Source organism: Colius striatus, chromosome 25 (assembly GCF_028858725.1).
Source record: "Colius striatus isolate bColStr4 chromosome 25, bColStr4.1.hap1, whole genome shotgun sequence".
Classification (NCBI taxonomy): domain Eukaryota; kingdom Metazoa; phylum Chordata; class Aves; order Coliiformes; family Coliidae; genus Colius; species Colius striatus.
The window spans coordinates 1,480,528-1,498,666 of NC_084783.1; the positions used below are offsets into that span (position 1 = coordinate 1,480,528).

At 52.4% G+C, this 18,139-nt stretch overlaps 1 protein-coding gene across 2 annotated transcripts; it reads left to right on the plus strand.

Annotated features, from left to right (window-relative positions):
* Positions 1 to 420: 420 nt before the first annotated feature.
* On the plus strand, positions 421 to 15,617 carry TIMM44 (translocase of inner mitochondrial membrane 44). Of its 2 annotated transcripts, none has more exons than XM_062014995.1 (13): positions 421 to 487; positions 2,655 to 2,762; positions 3,242 to 3,412; positions 4,098 to 4,178; positions 4,708 to 4,857; positions 5,783 to 5,922; positions 6,942 to 7,027; positions 8,512 to 8,604; positions 8,921 to 9,045; positions 9,665 to 9,715; positions 11,945 to 12,034; positions 12,491 to 12,601; positions 14,412 to 15,617. In XM_062014995.1, the coding sequence occupies exons 1-13, from the start codon at positions 458 to 460 to the stop codon at positions 14,529 to 14,531; spliced, it is 1,356 nt and encodes a 451-aa protein (XP_061870979.1). In that variant the 5' UTR covers positions 421 to 457; the 3' UTR covers positions 14,532 to 15,617. The 2 variants fall into 2 exon arrangements, with proteins under 2 accessions (XP_061870979.1, XP_061870980.1); XM_062014996.1 differs by lacking the exon at positions 421 to 487 and adding an exon at positions 819 to 831.
* The last annotated feature ends 2,522 nt before the right edge of the window (positions 15,618 to 18,139 follow it).

Here is an 18,139-nt window from a genome sequence, read left to right on the forward strand (position 1 = left end):
AGCTTTTCTTGTGGTGGAAGGTCACGCTGTGGGCTCTGTGCTCTGCTCGGCGATGCTACAGCGGGGCCAGGAAGCTGGGACGAGGGGAGAAGCGCTGGCAGGAGCTGTTCTAACGGTCCTGGGAGAGCAAAGCCCCAGGTTGAGGCTGCTCGGTGCCCCGTTTCCCCTCAGTGTCGGGCTGAGCTGCCCTCACACGCCCCTGCAGCCGCCCGCGCGCTTTCCCCTTCGCTGTCTCATCGCAGAGACTCGTGTCAAGCCCCGTCTGCCGCCCTTCGCTTCCCCTCGGCGCCGTGCTGTGCGGGGCCGGCGCTGCAGCGGCATCGCGCCTCCGCCTCCCGCTCCCGCCGCGGCGCGTTCCCGCGGGCGCGCTCCCGCCGGGCCCACGTGGCCAAGAGCGGCGCGCGGCAGTGACGTCACGGCGCGGCGGCGCGCGAAGGTCACACGGCCGGCGCAGACGATGGCGGCGGCGGGGGCCGGGGGCTGCCGGGTGAGCGCGGGGCCGGGGCCGGGGGCTGCCGGGTGAGCGCGGGGCCGGGCCTGGGCCGGGGCCGGGAGCTGCCGGGTGAGCGCGGGGCCGGGCCTGGGCCGGGGCCGGGAGCTGCCGGGTGAGCGCGGGGCCGGGGCCGGGAGCTGCCGGGAGAGCGCGGGGCCGGGGCTGGGGCCGGGAGCTGCCGGGTGAGCGCGGGGCCGGGCCTGGGCCGGGGCCGGGAGCTGCCGGGTGAGCGCGGGGCCGGGGCCGGGGGCTGCCGGGTGAGCGCGGGGCCGGGCCTGGGCCGGGGCCGGGAGCTGCCGGGTGAGCGCGGGGCCGGGGCCGGGGCCGGGGGCTGCCGGGTGAGCGCGGGGCCGGGCCTGGGCCGGGGCCGGGAGCTGCCGGGTGAGCGCGGGGCCGGGACCGGGGGCTGCCGGGTGAGCGCGGGGCCGGGACCGGGGGCTGCCGGGTGAGCGCGGGGCCGGGACCGGGGGCTGCCGGGTGAGCGCGGGGCCGGGGCTGGGGCCGGGAGCTGCCGGGTGAGCGCGGGGCCGCTGCTGGGCCTCAGCACTCGCGGTGGGGCGGCGGGAGGCGAGGGCGGGATCCCCAGCCCCGTGAGGCGGGATGCGGTGAGGGCGAGCGCCCGGGGCTCCGGGCCGGGATGGCGGGTGCCGCCCTCAGAGCTGTGCCGGCCGCTGCCTCCCTTCTCATCTCCCCTGTCCCCTCCTTGCGGCGATGCGGGCACGGTCGGGCCCGCGGCTGAGGGCTCGGGGGGGCAGCGGGAAGCTCCTCGGCCCGTTTCAGTGTCCCCACTGGCTCTGCCGTAGTGCCCAGCGAGGGCCATCCCCGGGCAGGGTGTTCCACATGGGGCTGGGAACTTCCAGAGTGTTCCTGGAGCTGGCTGAGATGCTGCTCCATGGTTTAAGTTTCAGCCTGAGTTCTTTCCCCTGCGTTGAGCAGGTAAGTGGATGTGTGATCTGCCTTTCAAAGCCACTTGGGAGCGAGACATGCTTGGAAGGTGATCTCCTGTCACCTTTTATGCCCAAGGTTGCACGTGGGATTAAGCATTTCTGCCCAGTGGAGTGGCAGAAATGTGCCTTTTGCTCAAGAACTGCAATGAGTTCAATCCAACAGGCAGTTCTAATGATGTTCTTGCAGCTAATACAGATGTTTAGAGGTGCATATCACATCTAGCTCATCCTTGCTGGCTGCAAGGCCTGGTGACTTGAGCAGCAATGCTCCAAGGTGGGCAATGGAGAGAGTTCCCTTCCTTGAGATAAACTTTAAACTTCAGCAATCTGACTGAGGTGTAAATCAGAGGGAGCTGAAGTTAAAAGATGTGGCTTAGCAGAAGTGCAGAAGCCAGTGAGTTAATACAGGGCAGCTCTTTCCAAAACCTTCTCAACATCCAGGAGCTGAAGAGCTGGACATGATGTTGTTGGCTTGGGCAAAGAGTTAAATCATCATTTGGTTTCCCAAAGGGTTTTAGTGGCAAAGCCCCTTTGGTTTGTTGGTTTGTGGGGTTTTGTTTTCCAGGATGAGCAGTTTGAGAAGTGGTCTGGTAGAGAAAGAGCTTGGGGTGTGTGTTTTGGTAACTCAGGCCCATGGAGAGCAGGAGCTTGACTGGAGGTGAAAGGTGCTGCTTTCCACTGCCTAAAGGCCAAGGCTATGCCAAAGGGATTTTCCCAGAATGTGAGGGCAAAAGGAGGTAGGTCAGTGTTGAAGGACCCCTTTAAGGGAGCAAGGACAAGAATCTGGGAGTGCTGCAGTGTTTGCTTCAGTGGAGGATGAACTGAAGGATTAGCAACATGATGCAAGAGTTTGTAACCTCAGCAAGGTGCAGCAGGATCCCTCAGTGATCACACCTTGTGTGTCTTTTCTGTTCTGGGTTCACTTGTGCATCACCATTGCCTTAAAATGAGGGTTCTGCAGAGCAAGTGCATCCTCTCACATCCTGTGGAAAGTGCATTGCTCCATTTGATTTTGTCAAAAGCGACTTGTCAGTGGGTGTAGCTCAAACACACACCAAGGCTTTTGTGGATCCTTCTTATCCAACCAACATCCAGCACACAGGGTGTGTTCCCAGAAGACTTTTGGCTATTTGCAGTGCTCTTTCCTCTCTTCCTTGGCTCTTTAAGACTGCTGTCAGCCTGTGTGCTAACCTGATCTTCTCTTTTCCTTGCAGAAATGTCTCATCAGTGGCATGTGGCTCATATCCAGAAGATCCCCAGTTCCTGCAGTCCACAGGGGCACAGGCTATAGGATGAGTGGGCCTGTTTCAGAGATCTATCAGGTTGGTTAATGTCTGAATTGGTTTTATTTCAAGCCAAAAGTGATCTCTTGCTCAAGTACTGATCTGCCTGTGTGTATACCTCTGAGAAGCACCAGTTCTAGGTTCAAAGTTCCTACTTTAGAAGCCAGATCTGATGAACCCAAGGAATTTTGCAGTAGCTGAGTGACAGAGGTCAGGAGTGGCTCTCTGGTCACTCCATCTACTCAGTTGTTTAAACCTGAACTAACCTCTGGGGTTAAACTCTGGAGAAGTGGCTTCTTTTAATCAATGTGCTTCACAGGGCATTAGGAATGTGCTGGACATGGCTGTTTTTAGGAGAAACTGCTGCTTTTTCAAGCTAGCTCAATGTTTCCCACAACACTTAATACATCAGAAATGACTTGGCTGGAGTGAGTCTCCCTGCTGGCTTGGATGCTGCTTTCATTTCACATCTCTTTTGCATTCTACAACATGTCAATGATCTGGGGTTTTTTTTTCAGTCTAGATGCTACTCCTCTGGAGGAAGAAAGGGTTTTATATCAGGGTTTGTGGAGAACATCAAGCAGGAATTAGCAAAAAACAAGGAGATGAAAGAAAGTATTAAAAAGTTCAGAGATGAAGCCAGGAAGCTGGAAGAGTCTGATGCCCTTCGAGAAGCAAGGAGGAAATATGTAAGCCTTCCTGAGTTGCTTTGATGTTGTCATTGCCCAGTCACTGTGCTGCCTCTGCTCTCAATGTGAATGTGAATGTTGCTGCTGAGGAACTCTTCAGTTCAGCCTCTTTTGATGGGAAGTTCTGCTTGGCTGGAAATCCTCCCTGGTCAATGGGTGGAAAAGAGTGGTTGGGTTTGATTTTAGTGCCAAGTCTTTCCAGCAGGTCCTTCAGTGCATTTCCCAACTAATGAGCAGATAAATGAGGTGACATTTCAACATGAGGGAAAAGTCTTTCACTGTTGAGGTGAGGGAGCCCTGGCCCAGGCTGCCCAGGGAGGGTGTGGAGGCTCCTTCTCAGGAGGTTTCCAACCCCACCTGGACACATCCCTGTGCCCCCTGAGCCAGGGGAACCTGCTGTAGCAGGGCTGTTGGACTGGATGATCTCTAAAGGTCCCTTCCAACCCCAACCATTCTGTGATTCTGTGTTAAATGTAACACTGGCACTATGTAAAATTGCATTCTTTGGAGAACTAAAACCAGCATTACTTGCAAAGCTGCTGATGGTGGTTACTGAGTAGTGTCCTCCTGAAGCTGTAGCTCTTTGCCCTCAGTTACTGTGCTAATGGGGTGTGCTCTGGGCTAAACTGTTTTGGAGTCTTCTATGCTCATAATGACATGCAGCATTCTTTACTTTCCCCCCCAGAAAACCATTGAATCTGAAACAGTGAAGACCTCAGAAGTGATTAAAAAGAAACTGGAAGAAATAACTGGTACAGTGAAAGAGGTAAAATGCAGCCATGGAGGAACCTTTCCCTAAGGCAGTTCTGCTCCAAGATGAGCTGTTTAGTCTCTCTTTTGTTGGTGGGAGGTGGTTGCCATTCCACAAGTGATGCTGTTCTGACTCTTTAAGGCCAGAGTCATTAACAGAATTGCAGCAACAGTGTATGATGCCTTCCTCAGTTACTGTAAGGTCAGAGGTGAGGCACTGGCAGTGATTCCTCTCACATTTGGAGACTGGACATGGTCTTCCTGGTTCTGCTTTGTCTCACAGTTAAGAACAGCCTCAGGGTGGTTCTTCTGGAGGGCAGTTGGAGCACTGCTGGAAGGTCACCCTGGGAAACTGTCTCCCCTGGGACATGTAACTCTGTGTCCAGCTTCTGCCTGGTTAGTCTTTTCATCAGGTTTTTTGTTAGTCTTAGGTTTGATGAGTTGTTTGTGCACATTAAGAGGTCTTCAGCATTCACAAAGAGGAGTCACTCAACATCAGTTTTCACCTGAAATGACCTTTTCTTCCCTGTTCTGTTCTGTCACAGAGTCTGGATGAAGTAAGTAAGAGTGATATTGGCAGAAAGATAAAGGAAGGTGTGGAAGAAGCAGCAAAAACAGCAAAGCAGTCTGCAGAGTCAGTGACAAAAGGAGGAGAGAAACTAGGCAAGACAGCAGCCTTCAAAGCCATTTCTCAGGTATGTCAGTCCTGTGCTACTGTAGGAGCCAGAGCTCTGGACACAGCTCATTGACTTGGAAGTGGTGAGTGTAAAATTAAATGCAAAACTCTTCCAGTGAGACCTTGTGAGCCTTTGGGATAAGCTGAGCAGCTCAGGAGATGTGCTTTGCAGGTCTAGTGTTTGCTCAGCAACCCTGGAGAAGTGTGAGGCTCCAGTAGCTGAGCTTCTGCTAAAATGTGCTGTGGAAACATGGATTGCTGTGCTCAGGGAGTAGGGCAGCAGATGTCTGCTGCAGCCAGGTACCAGTGGCACTTGTGGGAACAAACTGGCTTGCCTGAAGCTCTCCCTTTTGTAGGAAGGTGGAAGGTGTGTAGCACTGTATGAAAAGTGAGGCTGCCTTTTGTTCAGGGGAAAGCAATACTGCTGCTTGTTAAAGCTTGGGCTCACAACCTGGATTTTACTGACCTTCCAGGTAGCTCTGCACTCAGTTGTCAGTGTCCTGAAGTCTTTCTTGTCCCCTACTTCAGGGTTCTAGGAATCATTCTTTCCTTGTAGCCAGGGCTTGCCATCCTACCAGCAGCTGCTGGGCTCTGATGTGCCTTCCTTTGACTTGGTATATTCCTGTTTACCCTCTCTAGAGGTCACCCCTCATCAGCTGTAAAGTTTGACTGTGTCCAGGATTTCCACTATATTGTCTTTTTACTTCAAATTGACTCAGTTCCACCATCCATTCCCTATCCTAGACTGTTAACTTCTTAAGCAGAAAGCCTTGGTGTGATGTCTTTGCCAAAAGCCACGAGCCAAGCAGCATTTGCTGAGTTAAGGGACAGGAGAACAACCTGGAGTCTCTCCTTTTGCTTTTGCCATCAACAGAAAGAACTTTCAGTTGCTGGGAAAGTGAAGGGAATGGTAAATCAACCTAATGTGGATGTTTTCCTTTCAGGGAGTAGAAACTGTGAAGAAGGAACTAGATGAAAGTGTTTTAGGGCAGACTGGTCCCTACAAACGCCCCGAGCGGCTACGGAAGAGAACAGAGTTCTCAGGGGAGAGGATTAAAGAGGAGAGAATATTTGAAGCTAATGAGTATGTATTGGGTGTCATTCAGGGGAGGATTTCTGTGTAATGTGATAAAAAAGCTTAACTACAGGTCAGGGAGGGTTCAAATGAAAGCAGTGAGGCTGCTTTTGGAGGGAGGTGTGACCTAACAGAGCAGGATGGGCTGAGAGCAAATTTCATAGAGTCACAGAATGGTTTTGGTTGGCAAAGCCCCTGAAGCTGCTGCAGTCCCAGCCCTGCCCTCACCCTGCCCAGCCCAGCACTGACCCACAGCCCTCAGCACCTCAGCTCCAGGGCTTTGGGATCCCTCCAGGGCTGGGCACTGCCCCAGCTCCCTGGGCAGCCTGGCACAGGGGCTGACACCCCTCTGAGGGAAACAGTTCTGCCTCAGCTCCAACCTCAACCTCCCCTGGGGCAACTGCAGCCCCTTTCCTCTTGTCCTGTTACTGGGGAGCAGAGCCCACCCCCCAGCTCCCTGCAGCCTCCAGTCAGGGAGTGTCAGAGAGTGCTGCTGGCTGCCCTCAGCCTCCTCTGCTCCAGGCTCAACACCCCCATTCCCTCAGCCCCTCCCCAGCCCCTTGTGCTCCAGCCCCTTCCCCAGCTCTGTGCCCAGCTCTGGCCACGCTGCAGCCCCTCAGTGTCCCTGTGACAGTGAGTGAGGGGCCCAGCACTGACACAGCCCTGGAGCTGCAGCCTCCCCAGGGCCCAGCACAGGGGCACAATCCCTGCTCTACTCCTGCTGGCCACTCTTTCTGATACAAGCCAGGATTCCCTTGCCCACCTGGGCATGCTGCTGGCTCCTGTTCAGCTGCTGGCACTAACCTCCTCAGATCCAGACATGCCAGACTTCTGGAATAGTCTGGATAAGAGAGGAGAGCTTTGTTATGGACAGATAGTGAATTGAGAGCTAAGCTCAATGTAGCTCCAGCTCTGGGATTCTGTGGTGCTGCATGCTCCAGTCACACTTGTCAGCATGTCCTGCCCTTTATTCTCACGTGGTTATAAGTGACTTGTTCACATGCACCCATGTTTCTTGTGCTCTCTAGGGAGGCCATGGGTGTGGTGCTGCATAAGGACTCAAAATGGTATCAGCAGTGGAAAGATTTCAAGGACAACAACGTGGTCTTCAACAGTAAGTGTTCCCAAGATGAAGGAGTAGCTCCCTTTCCTTTTCCCTTTCCCTCTGGCACATCCACTGTGGCAGTGAGAGCAGGCAAGGGCATGCCTGTCCCCAGGGAGGAGACTGCCAGAGCTCCTCTTCCTGATCTGGAGAGAAAATCTTGTCTCCATGGAGCTGGTTTCTGCTGCCATCTGCTCAGGACTCTGGAACATGTGGCACTTTGCCTCCTTCCTGGTTTTATTGCAAAACCTAAAACTACTGAATGTCTGTAGTGCAGAGGGCAATAACTTTTGATAGTTATCCAGGCATTTAGTGTTTCTGAGAGGCATAAGGAAGCCTGAGACCAGAATCCTTCAACAAATCAAACCAGTGGCTGCCAGTGTGCTGCAGGGGAAACGACTCCTTAAGGAACAGAAGACTGTAAAAGTGCAACATACCATAATTACCTTTGGACTGTGTTTCTCCCCAACTTCTTTTAAAGTGGAGCTCCTCAGGAGGTGCCCAAGAATGTGTTTTTCCATCCCACTTGTTAGCCTTTCCAAAGCCAGATGCTCATAGCTCCTAAGACTCCCCACATGCTGCACCTCCCACTCCTGCACCATCTGCCTTCCCCTCGTTTGAGGTGGCTTTCCAAGAGTGTGGGTTTGCAACTCTGGGTGCACCACAGCTGTGGCTGCACCAGACTCTCCAGCCTGGGCTCTCCCTTGAGGTACCACCTGGACCAGGAACAGCCTCTGCTTTTTGGAAGGAGCACGAGCTTCAGGGCAGGATTCCAGTTGTTAATCACTGTGGTGGGAAGGATCTTCCCTGAGGACCTGTTATCCCACAGTTACCTTCTGCAGTTCTGGCCCCTCTGGTGCTGTCTGGAGACAGGTGATGGTTTGATTGAGCCCTTAGTTTATTGCAGCAGTATCTGCTGCCTTAAATGGCCTTTTTCTCTTGCTTCATCTCCTTCCCTTCCTTCTGCCTCTCAGATTTTGCTTTGGCTTTCTCCCCCAGCAGTGGTTTCTGCAGCTCTGTGACAAGCTTGCCTGGCTTTCTGAGCAAGCTGCAGAGGTACATAATGCTGCCTAACAACTGCATCCTCACTGATGCCTTGCTATTCTGTTACAAATTGGCAAGGCTTCAGGTCTGGTTTTGATCTCCCCCACTCCAAGGTGTTGATTTCACATCCTGTTACCCCTCCTTGTAGCAGACTGAATCAAGGGCTGTGGGGAAGCTGTTACTGCTGTAAGCAAGTCCAGTGTATTTTCTGTCTCAAAGTGTGCACAGAAGGTGCAGAGTTTCTGTCAGCTGAAGTCAGAAACCATCCTAGTGCCAGGTGTTGCTGGGTGAGGACGTTGCAGGAAAAGCAGGAGCAAAGGAACTGTTGAATGGATAATCAACAGAGATTTAGCAGAGGAGTGGCAGGTTTGGTCTGCAGCCCATTGCATGGTGATTCCCAATGCAGGAATGCAGTGCAAGGACACTGCTGCTCACATCTCCTCTCCTTTCAGGGTTCTTTGAGATGAAAATGAAGTATGATGAGAGTGACAATGCCTTCATCCGAGCCTCCAGAGCTGTCACAGACAAAGTCACCGACTTAATAGGTAACTTTCCTGTCCCAGTGCATCTCTAGCCTTCCAGCTCTGCTCCTGGTGAGTCAGTGCTGCTCTCCTCCACATCTTACCCACCTTTGGGATGGATTTGGGAGCTTTATAGTGCTTTGCATATATCATGCAGTGTCACAAGCTGCTGCTGTGTCACAAATGCAGTGTGGTGACAAGTGTTGGTGCCTGTTTGGAGCCTGACTTAAGCCATCACTCCCAGCTACCTGCCCCTTCCCTTGGGATAGAACCAAAGGTTTATCTCTTGTTTTCTGCTGACAGTTGTTGTGCCCTTGGTCTCACTGAGTTGTTTTATCAGGTGGATTGTTCTCCAAGACAGAAATGTCAGAGGTTTTGACAGAGATACTCAAAGTGGATCCATCCTTTGACAAAGACCGGTTTTTAAAGCAATGTGAGCGTGACATAATCCCCAATGTCTTGGAGGTAAGGTGGGGCAGCCAAGGGTTGAATCTTTCCTTTACTATAACCTGGAAGGTTTTTTGTTTTACTTTTCTGAGGCTAAAATGGAAACCTGGGACAGGATTTGCTTCTTGGGCATCCAGCTTTGCACAGAACACCACGTAACCTTGGCAGAAGGAAGTTGGGTCCCACATAACAATTGAGTTTAAAAGCATCTTTCATGACTTGGTCATTTGATACTTCCAGGGACAAACATCCTGATGCAAAAGAGCCTCTGGGCTCTGGGAGAGTGGATTTTTCACAGGAGAAGTTTTTCCAGGCTGCAGGCAGCCAGCTCACAGATGCCACCAGGCAGGAAGATTTACAGGCACTCCATTGAGCAATGCCCTGCCACATCTAACTAACTTGACTTTGAAATGTGCTGAATTCCAAGCATCTGCCTCACTGTGAGCTCCATGTGTTCATTACCCTGTGTCTGAACTGTGTGTTTGCAGAGGTTCTCCTTGCTCTTCCTCTTTGAAGCTCTTGTCCTCTGTCAGGGTTTAAAGGATTTAAAGTAGTTTGCTGATGAAAGTGCTGATTGTTTCAACTCTTTGAGACAGGGGATGGTTTCAAATGTTCATGTTGTGGTTGTGTCTTTCAGGCTATGATATCTGGAGAGCTTGACATCCTCAAAGATTGGTGCTATGAAGCGGTGAGTAGAGCTGCTTTTAAAAGTGCCTGAAGAGGTTTTGGTTCTCCCCTGGAAGTGGCTGTGTTGGGCCTTCTCTGTGCCAACTGTCCATCTGTTGTGTCTCTGCTGTTGCTCATCTGCTTCCCTGGGTAACATGTTCAGGCTGTCAAACAGTAACACTCAAGTGTCATAGAATCACAGGATCATTGGGGTTGGCAAAGCCCTTGAGCTGCTGCAGCCCCAGCCCTCCCCTCACCCTGCCCAGCCCAGCACTGACCCCTCAGCACCTCAGCTCCAGGGCTTTGGGATCCCTCCAGGGCTGGGCACTCCCCCAGCTCCCTGGGCAGCCTGGCACAGGGGCTGACACCCCTCTCAGGGAAACAGTTCTGCCAGAACCCAGCCCTCGAGCTGCAGCCTCCCCAGGGCCCAGCACAGGGGACAGTCCCTGCCCTGGGCCTGCTGGCCAGGCTGTTTCTGATCCAGCCAGGCTGCCACTGGTCTTCTTGCCCACCTGGGCATACTGCTGGCTCCTGTTCAGCTGCTGGCACCAATCCTCCCAGGTCCAGACATGCCAGACTTCTGGAATAGTTTGGATAAGAGAGGAGAGAGGTGAGCTTTGTTATAGACAGATAGTGAATTGAGAGCTAAGCTCAGTGTAGCTCCAGCTCCTCACTGCTCCTCCTTGTTTGATGGGCTTTAGTAGAGCCTGTCTCTCAGATATGGGGTGTGAAAGTGCAGAGACATTTGAGCTGACCCAAAAAGGTGCCACTGTTCTGCTTTACAGGGCTGAGTTATCCCCAGAGCTATGACATAAACATGTTTCCACTGCAGTATCCCAGCAGATAACCCTGACAGACTGGAATGGCAGCACAGAATAACCCCCCTGCAGAAAGCTGACTTTTGCTTTGCTGTACAGAAACTGGTTTTCTTTTTGTGCTGGGATAGATTTCCTTCCAACACTGGATCCACTTCTTGAAGCAGTGAATAGCAATTGTTGTAATTCAGGGGCTGTGTTATTGAGCACCTCCTGGAAGCAGATCCCTTCCTGACAGCACAGATGGGTGTTTGTCCTGGTTTTTCACTTGTAGGCAGCACAGCCTCATTCTTGTTCTGTTCCTGAGGAATTCAGCTGCTGCTGCTGACAATCCCCCTCCTGATGCTCACCAGCAGAGGGCTGGCAAAGCACACACTGGGAGCTTTTGTGTTTCCTTTTGGTGCTGGCTGTGATTAACATCTTCCCAGCAATATTGCAGTGAGGGAGGTGTTTCAGTGTGACAGTGAAGGAAGTTCTTCAGTGGTTCAAGCAACCTTTGAAGTGACACTGGAGAATCCCTCTGAGATCTCGAGAGGGATGTAGCAGATTCACTGCAGTTTAGACAAAGACAAAAAGCAAACCCTTCTAAGCCAGCTGTAGTTACAAATTAAGCTCAGAAGTGAAGAATCATCTGTCAGATAAGCCAAGGGAGGACATGAGAGTCCTGGTAATGTGAATCCAGGAGATAAAGGCTCTTGAATGGAATCACACAGCAGGTGGTGTGTGTGTGATATTGATCACTAAAAGTGCTGGAATACAAACCAGGAAAGCAAACACTGAAGTGGCAGGCTTACCAACTGAGCTGCAGGCTGCTGGCAGCCCCTTGGCTCCTACCACTGCCTCTGCCCACTGTCCTCAGCATCCCTGGGCTGTAACTCACTCCAGTCCCTTTGCCAGTCACTTCTCCAGGGTATTTGCAGTGAGATGCTTGTGCCAAAGGTTTGAAGATCCACAGTGGGGAGGGAGGTAGGGCCTCCCTCCTGTTTGATACCTGCCAAGAATATGGTGCTAATGCTGGAAGCAACTTGAAATCCACTGACCCCAGCAACAGTTCTTGCTGCAGAAATACTGAAGCAATATGTGCCTGTGTCTAAAAGGAGCCAGGAAATGCTGGTCTGCCTCCAGGGTCTGCCTGGCTGTCAGGTAAAGACTGGTTCTCCTTGTCTGCTGTTGAAATCAGGATGGCCAGTGCTTTGGCTGTCAGGTACACTGGCTGTACATCCTCTGCTGTGGGTGATTGATCCTGCTCTGGCCAGGGCAGGTGGGATTTCCAGTCAGTTTGGTTATGTGAAGACCACAGCAAGACATCTGTGTTCAGCATGTTTGCATAGCATTGACTTTCACCTCTTTTGGTGGTTCTCTCTAAGCAGAAAATCCCTTTTCCTTTGTGACAGAGCAAATTCAAAGGTGTAACACAAGTCTGTTGCTTCCTTTAGACTTACAGGCAGCTTGCTCATCCAATCCAGCAAGCCAAAGCCATGGGTCTCCAGTTCCACTCCAGGATTCTGGACGTTGACAACATTGATGTGAGTGTCCTTTATATTTCACCCTGAGGGATGAATTAGAATCTCCTGACCCTGGGGAGAGGTTTTCTTCCTTGCTTTGACTTCTGGGCTCTTCTTTTTGCCTTGTGCTGCTGTGGTATTTGCCATTTCTGCTAGCAGAGGGACAGCTCCCTGCTGCTGGGAGAGCTCATGGGGTGTGTTTGCTGCTGAGTCACCTGTGACTGAAAGTTGTGGAGTGGAAATGTGCAGAACAATTTTGAGAAAGCTTTTAAGTACAGGGAAAGCTTTTGGGGAGATGCTTTGCAATGAGCTGTACAACATCTGCAGTACAGAGCAGGTGTAAGCTCGTTCAAGTAACCAGGTTCAGGGGAGGAGATGGGCTTGTGAGCTGAGTCAAGCAGTAGCAGTGCTGTTAAATGATGTTTCCTACATTCATCTGCAGAAATGGCTTTCTAACAGGATTGTTTTTCCTTGCAGCTGGCTATGGGGAAGATGATGGAGCAGGGACCAGTGTTAATCATCACTTTCCAGGCTCAGGTGGTGATGGTGATTAAGAACCAGAAAGGAGAAGTGGTGGAGGGGGATCCGGTAAGTGATGCTCGTGCCTGCAAATGCTCTCCCCAGGTCCCCTCACAGCCTGTTAGGGGTTCACTGAGGTGCATCTCCAGCAGTGGGTGTCTGGAATAATACTATATCTTGTGGGTAAGCTCTTTGGTTCAGCCTGGTGGGAGCTATTTCTTCCTGTGAGACTCATGAAGATTTGTGACATCTTAATTGAGATTGATCTTACACCAGGAGTCTGCAAACATCTGGAAGGGATGGAGAAAGGGGTGTGTTCAATCCATGGTGAGGAGCTTTCTCTTCCAATTGCTGCTGTGCCTGGCCAGTACACTCCCTGCCTGCACTTACCTCCTGGGAGTTCTGCTCCCTTGGCACCCTCTGGGACAGAATTGAGCTGCCCTGCTGTTGATAAACGCCCTGTCATGCTGCTTCCACCTCATCCTGGTCTTTTCTCCTCCTCTTCCTTTCATGAAGGGCACTGTAAGAACAGAGCACAAAGGTGTTTGGCAAACAGGGTGGCAGCTGGACTTAAGCCATTTGCAGGAGATGGGGAAAATCACTGAGTTCATGTTTTTGGCTACTGCCTCCCTACACTAGCACAAAATATCCTGCAGCACCACAGGCCTTTGCTTCCATGGAACCCTCCCATATCCACTGTGGTAAATGCTGTATGTGCTCCAGGCTTCTCATGGGAACCTCTGACCCAGGGTGATTTGTGCAGCAAACCCCTGGCATTGATTCTATGATTGTACTCCACTGTGCTTTAGCTTTGACACTGCCAGTCCTGCTTGTTGTGTTGTCAGTGATGCCAAACTGAGCCTGCCTGACGTAACCACAGACTCTGCTTGGCACCAGAGCTAGTGACACAGCAGGTTCCAGGAGCCCATGTGTTTTCTGGGATACCTTTGCTCTCAAGTGGCTGGCTGGCCAGACAGCTCTGGCTTGCCTTTTGTCTGTGCAACATTTAAGTAGCTTAATGATATATAATGGGGGAATGCTGTGAGAAGCCTGGAGCTGGCAGTTTCTAGTAGACTTCCATTCAAATGAATACATGCATGTAATAAATATTGGCTTTCTGCAACCATTTGCTTTAGCCCAGGCTGTAAGTTACCACCACCACACCACCAAAAAAGGGACTCATTTTAATAATGGGGCCCATCTGGACTGATTCACAGCCTGTCACCTCAACTGCAGGGGAGGAACAGCTGATAGAGTGATTTCTTGCATTAAATTACAGCATTCCTAGAAGATAGATATTGATGTGATAATTATTGAACAGGATATCAAAGTCTGTTGGCTGTCTGATTTCTCTGGAGCAGCAATAAATCAAGGAGATGCATTAAAATCCTCCTTTGGAAACAAAACTTCAGCTTTAATCAGATGTCAGCTGGCTGGTGACTGTGATTTGGTGGTAGCTGCTGAGCTGCTCCTGCTGAGTGTTGGACAAGGGACATTGTAGGGAAAAGGAGCTTAAAACTGTGAAGTCTCTAAATAGGGTTGTTGTCCAGAGGTGAAAAATGGAGCTGGGGAAAGATCTGGAGCAAAGGTTTGATGAGGAGAGACTGAGGGAATGGGGGTGTTGAGCCTGGAGAAGAGGAGGCTGAGGGGAGACAGGAGTAGTCTCTGACACTCCCTGACAGGGGGTTGGAGTGAGCTGGGGGTTGGTCTCTGCTGCAGCTGCCCCAGGGGAGGCTGAGATTGGAGCTGAGGCAGAACTGTTTCCCTGAGAGGGGTGTCAGCCCCTGTGCCAGGCTGCCCATCTCTGGAGGATGTGTGGAGCCCTGAGCTGAGGCCTGTGACCATCACACACTCTCTAACCACAGGATTTGCCTTCCAGGACAAGGTCCTGCGGATGCTGTACGTGTGGGCCCTCTGCAGAGACCAGGATGAGCTCAACCCCTACGCTGCCTGGAGGCTGTTGGACATTTCCTCATCGAGCACTGAGCAGGTTCTCTGAGAAGAATTCCATCCAAGGGCTTCCCATACCCCTCCTGAAGCAACACCAGCTCTGAACTGGCCCTGATGCACTGTGGGACAGGCTGGGGGTGGGGGGGAGGATGAGATGAGGCTGGTTCCTTTCCAGAAGAAGAGGCTCTGTGATGTGCCCTCGTTAGACCAGTCCCTCTGATGAACTGGCCCAGTCTGACCTCTCTGCCTGATGCTTTGCTGTGTGCACTTGCACTGTAAGGGGTGTGGTAGATGGCAACCTGAGTGGTCCCAAGACACTAGCAGCTGCTGTTGGCTCCTTTTTTAATCATGGCTTAAAGAGGCTGGTTTGGGTCCTCTTTATCTTTCCCAGCACTTCCAGTGATGGACAGAGGTTGGTATTGGAGAGTGAGATGGGACAGGTCCAGTTCCCATCTGCTGTCATCCTCCAGTGGCCTCAGAGCACCCCTGGAAAGATCTCAGAGGTGCTTTTAGGGCACGTTGGTCTTTGCTAACATACATCTCTTGTACAAAGTTGCACCAACAAGCCTTCTGTTGCTGCAGTGTCTTGCACTTTACCAAACCAAATACAACCAGGACTTTGCACATGACTCATCCTTGCTGTGGTGTGGAGTCAGGGGTGGAGGTGTTGGCACTGTCAGGCTCTTGAGGCTGGTGGGAGGGGTGGAGTTTGCTGCTGGTGATGATGTTTCTACAGCCACAGCTTTGCAGGGGGAATGTTGTTGTTTCTGGTGTTGTTACTAAAAAGCACATCACTGCCTTTCTCTGTTGGGTTCATCTGACAGGGTGGAGGAGATGGATTGTGTCTGGCTATGAGGGAGCAGGCAGGGTGCTGCAGGAGTAGGGATGGACAGATGAGGACACAAAATGCAGTAACAGGTAGAGCATCACTTCTTGTAGCTCAGGTATGGAACAAGATGAGAAGAGAGGATGCAGTTCACACACCTACTGCTGGACTTGTGCAGGCCTGGCCTGGGGGGCCCCAGGTGGCAACTGGAAGATGTCACACTGACCCAGCCTCTGCATTCTGGGCTTCTGCTGGAGGCTCAGTGTGGGAGCTGTCAGGTGGGTCTGTCTGTCAGCTGCCTCCTCTTCATGGAAAGTGAGGGTGGGGAGGGGGGGAAATTGATTGTGGAGTAGAAAATCAAAGGACTGATCTGCTGCTGTGTCCTGCCTCTGCATGAGACAGGCTGAGGCAGGGCAACCTGACACAATGATTAAAGAGAATATCTGCCAGTCCTTCCTGCAGTGTCCAGATCAGTTCCTTTGAATGCAGATGGGATCATCTCACAGCTCTTGGATGAGACATTGAACTCCAGCAGGTTCACTAACAGAGGCTGTGCCCTGTCCCCTTAGGAGATGCCCAGAACTGGATGTTTCTGCTGCTGTCAGGGCAGGCTGCAGGTGGACATGCTCCCTCCTAACCACAGTTTCCTCACTGCTGCTTTTGCCAGTGAAATCACTCCAGACTTATCCTCAAGTATCCCAAACACAAGGACACAAACTAAAGGTCCCAAGAGAATCAGTTCCACAGTGGAGAAGTCAACTGTGGAACAGAGACTCGGTGTATCTGCCTTCAGAGCTGGCACATGAGTGAGTGATGTGGCCCTTCCCAGGAGCAGCTCTGCACACAGCCTCTGTGGGGTGGGCAGAGAGGGGCCTTTGTTTGAACCTGAGTTCCAAATGAGGGCAAAACACAGTTGTTGACATGTCTTTGAGATGCTTCTTGATCTTCACTAGGGAGGAGTGAAAGTCTCATGGCCAAGATTGTGCAGAGGTTGAGTCAGTGACCTCTGGCAATAAAGACTGGCTGTCTCCTGCCCTTCCTCCTGCACCTGGTGGGTCCCACAGCTGGAGAGGAACAGCCCCTTGCAGCAGGACAGGCTGAGGGTAACCTGCTGGAGAGCAGCTCTAGGAGAGACCTGGGAGTGCTGGTAGGGGCTGGAAGGGCCCTGCAGAGCTGCCCCAGCCCCTGCTCCAGCAGCTTCCCCTGGCTCAGGGGGCACAGGAACGTGTCCAGGGGGGGTTGGAAACCTCCTGAGAAGGAGCCTCCACACCCTCCCTGGGCAGCCTGGGCCAGGGCTCCCTCACCTCAGCACCAAAGGACTTTCTCCTCCTGTGCCAGGGGCACTGCCTGTGTGCCAGCCTGTGCCTGTTACCCCTTGTCCTGCCACTGGCCACCACACAGCACACACTGGCCCCATCCTCCTGACACCCACCCTGCAGGGACTTGGAAGTCCCCCTGAGCTCAGGCTTCTCTTCCCCAGGCTGAGCAGCCCCAGGGCTGCAGCCTTTCCTCCTCACACACATGTTCCAGCCCCAGGATGTGCTGCTTTGCTTGGCAGAGCCTTGGTGGGGTGGGACTGGGAGCCTGGCTGCTCTTCAGGCTTTTGAAACCCCTTTTCCCACAACTTGTGGTCATGAAAAGCATCTTTTACACTATGTGGAAAGGGGTGTGTGTGTGTGAGCAGGGTCCTGCCTGAGGAGGAACCTGGCTCTCCCTTGCCCTGGAGCATCCCTCTGCACCAGAGAGGTGCTGCAGAGATTTCACTTGCTGCTTCTCCAAGGGAGATGCAGCTTCATTGTGGTTTTTAGCTCCTGGGATAATGAATTATCTTGGGGTTTGATTTTCTTTAAGCAATTACAAGCAGCTGTCTCCCAGGAGGTGGGATAGAGCAGCAGTGCTCAGGCTGCATGTAGCAGGAGGAGGCTTCTAAATTGGTTTTAAATACTTCTCCTGAGTGAGGAGATTTACAGGGGGCTGTAAATACTTTGCAGCACTGAGTTATAGCAGCACTGCACAGGCCTGGGCTTGCTGGCAGCCACCACAACAGCTGGCAGCTGCTGTAAAAGCACTGGGGTGGGGAGAGATCTTGGGAGTGCTTATAAATCTCTCTTAATAAAACCCAAAAGGAGTCCAATGGTTACAGGGAGAGCACCCAGGAGAGGGAGATCTGCACCCATGGGCTGCACCTTGGGCCTCAGCCTGTTCCACTGAGGATTCAGTACAATGGTGGTGATGATGTAAAAGTGCTCTGTGGGGGTGAAGGTCTTGTGTGGGGACCTCTGAGATGGGGCTGGGGTTGAGCAGAGCCAAGTTAGAAAGTGCTGGTCCAGCTTGGAGTGGCCTGGTGCAGTTCTGGAGGTGCCAAGGGATGGATGTAGGAGCTGGAGTTGTCTTGTCACTGGCCACCACACAACAAAGCCTGGCCCCATCCTCCTGACACACACCCTTTAGGTACTTGTCAGTGTTGCTGAGATCCCCCTGAGCTCAGGCTTCTCTTCTCCAGTTGAACAGCCCCAGGGCTGCAGCCTTTCCTCCTCACACACATGTTCCACCCCCTCAGCATCTTGGTGGTCCAGCACTGGCCTCTCTCCAGCAGCTCCCTGTCTCTCTGGAGCTGGGGAGCCCAGAGCTGGACAGTCCCCTCCACCTTGTCCTTTCACCCAGCAGACAGTGAGTCTTCCCACCCTTGTGTAGTCACACAGCTCAGAAAATCCTCCCCCTCAGCCTTTTGGAAGTGTGAACATGTCCATTTCTTACAGTGCTTTGAACAGTGCAAGGTGCTGGATGACCTTGAGCTTGGCTTTCACCCTCAGGCAGCAGCTGCTGGTGGG

What these genes read in the sequence shown, in the direction of transcription:
- TIMM44 (XM_062014995.1), top strand. Translation starts at nt 458, where the DNA reads ATGGCGGCGGCGGGGGCCGGGGGCTGCCGG. An exon ending in AGAATATTTGAAGCTAATGA is followed by an intron (nt 5,923 to 6,941) that starts GTATGTATTGGG and finishes TGTGCTCTCTAG; the next exon opens with GGAGGCCATGGGTGTGGTGC. An exon ending in CAAAGTCACCGACTTAATAG is followed by an intron (nt 8,605 to 8,920) that starts GTAACTTTCCTG and finishes TTGTTTTATCAG; the next exon opens with GTGGATTGTTCTCCAAGACA.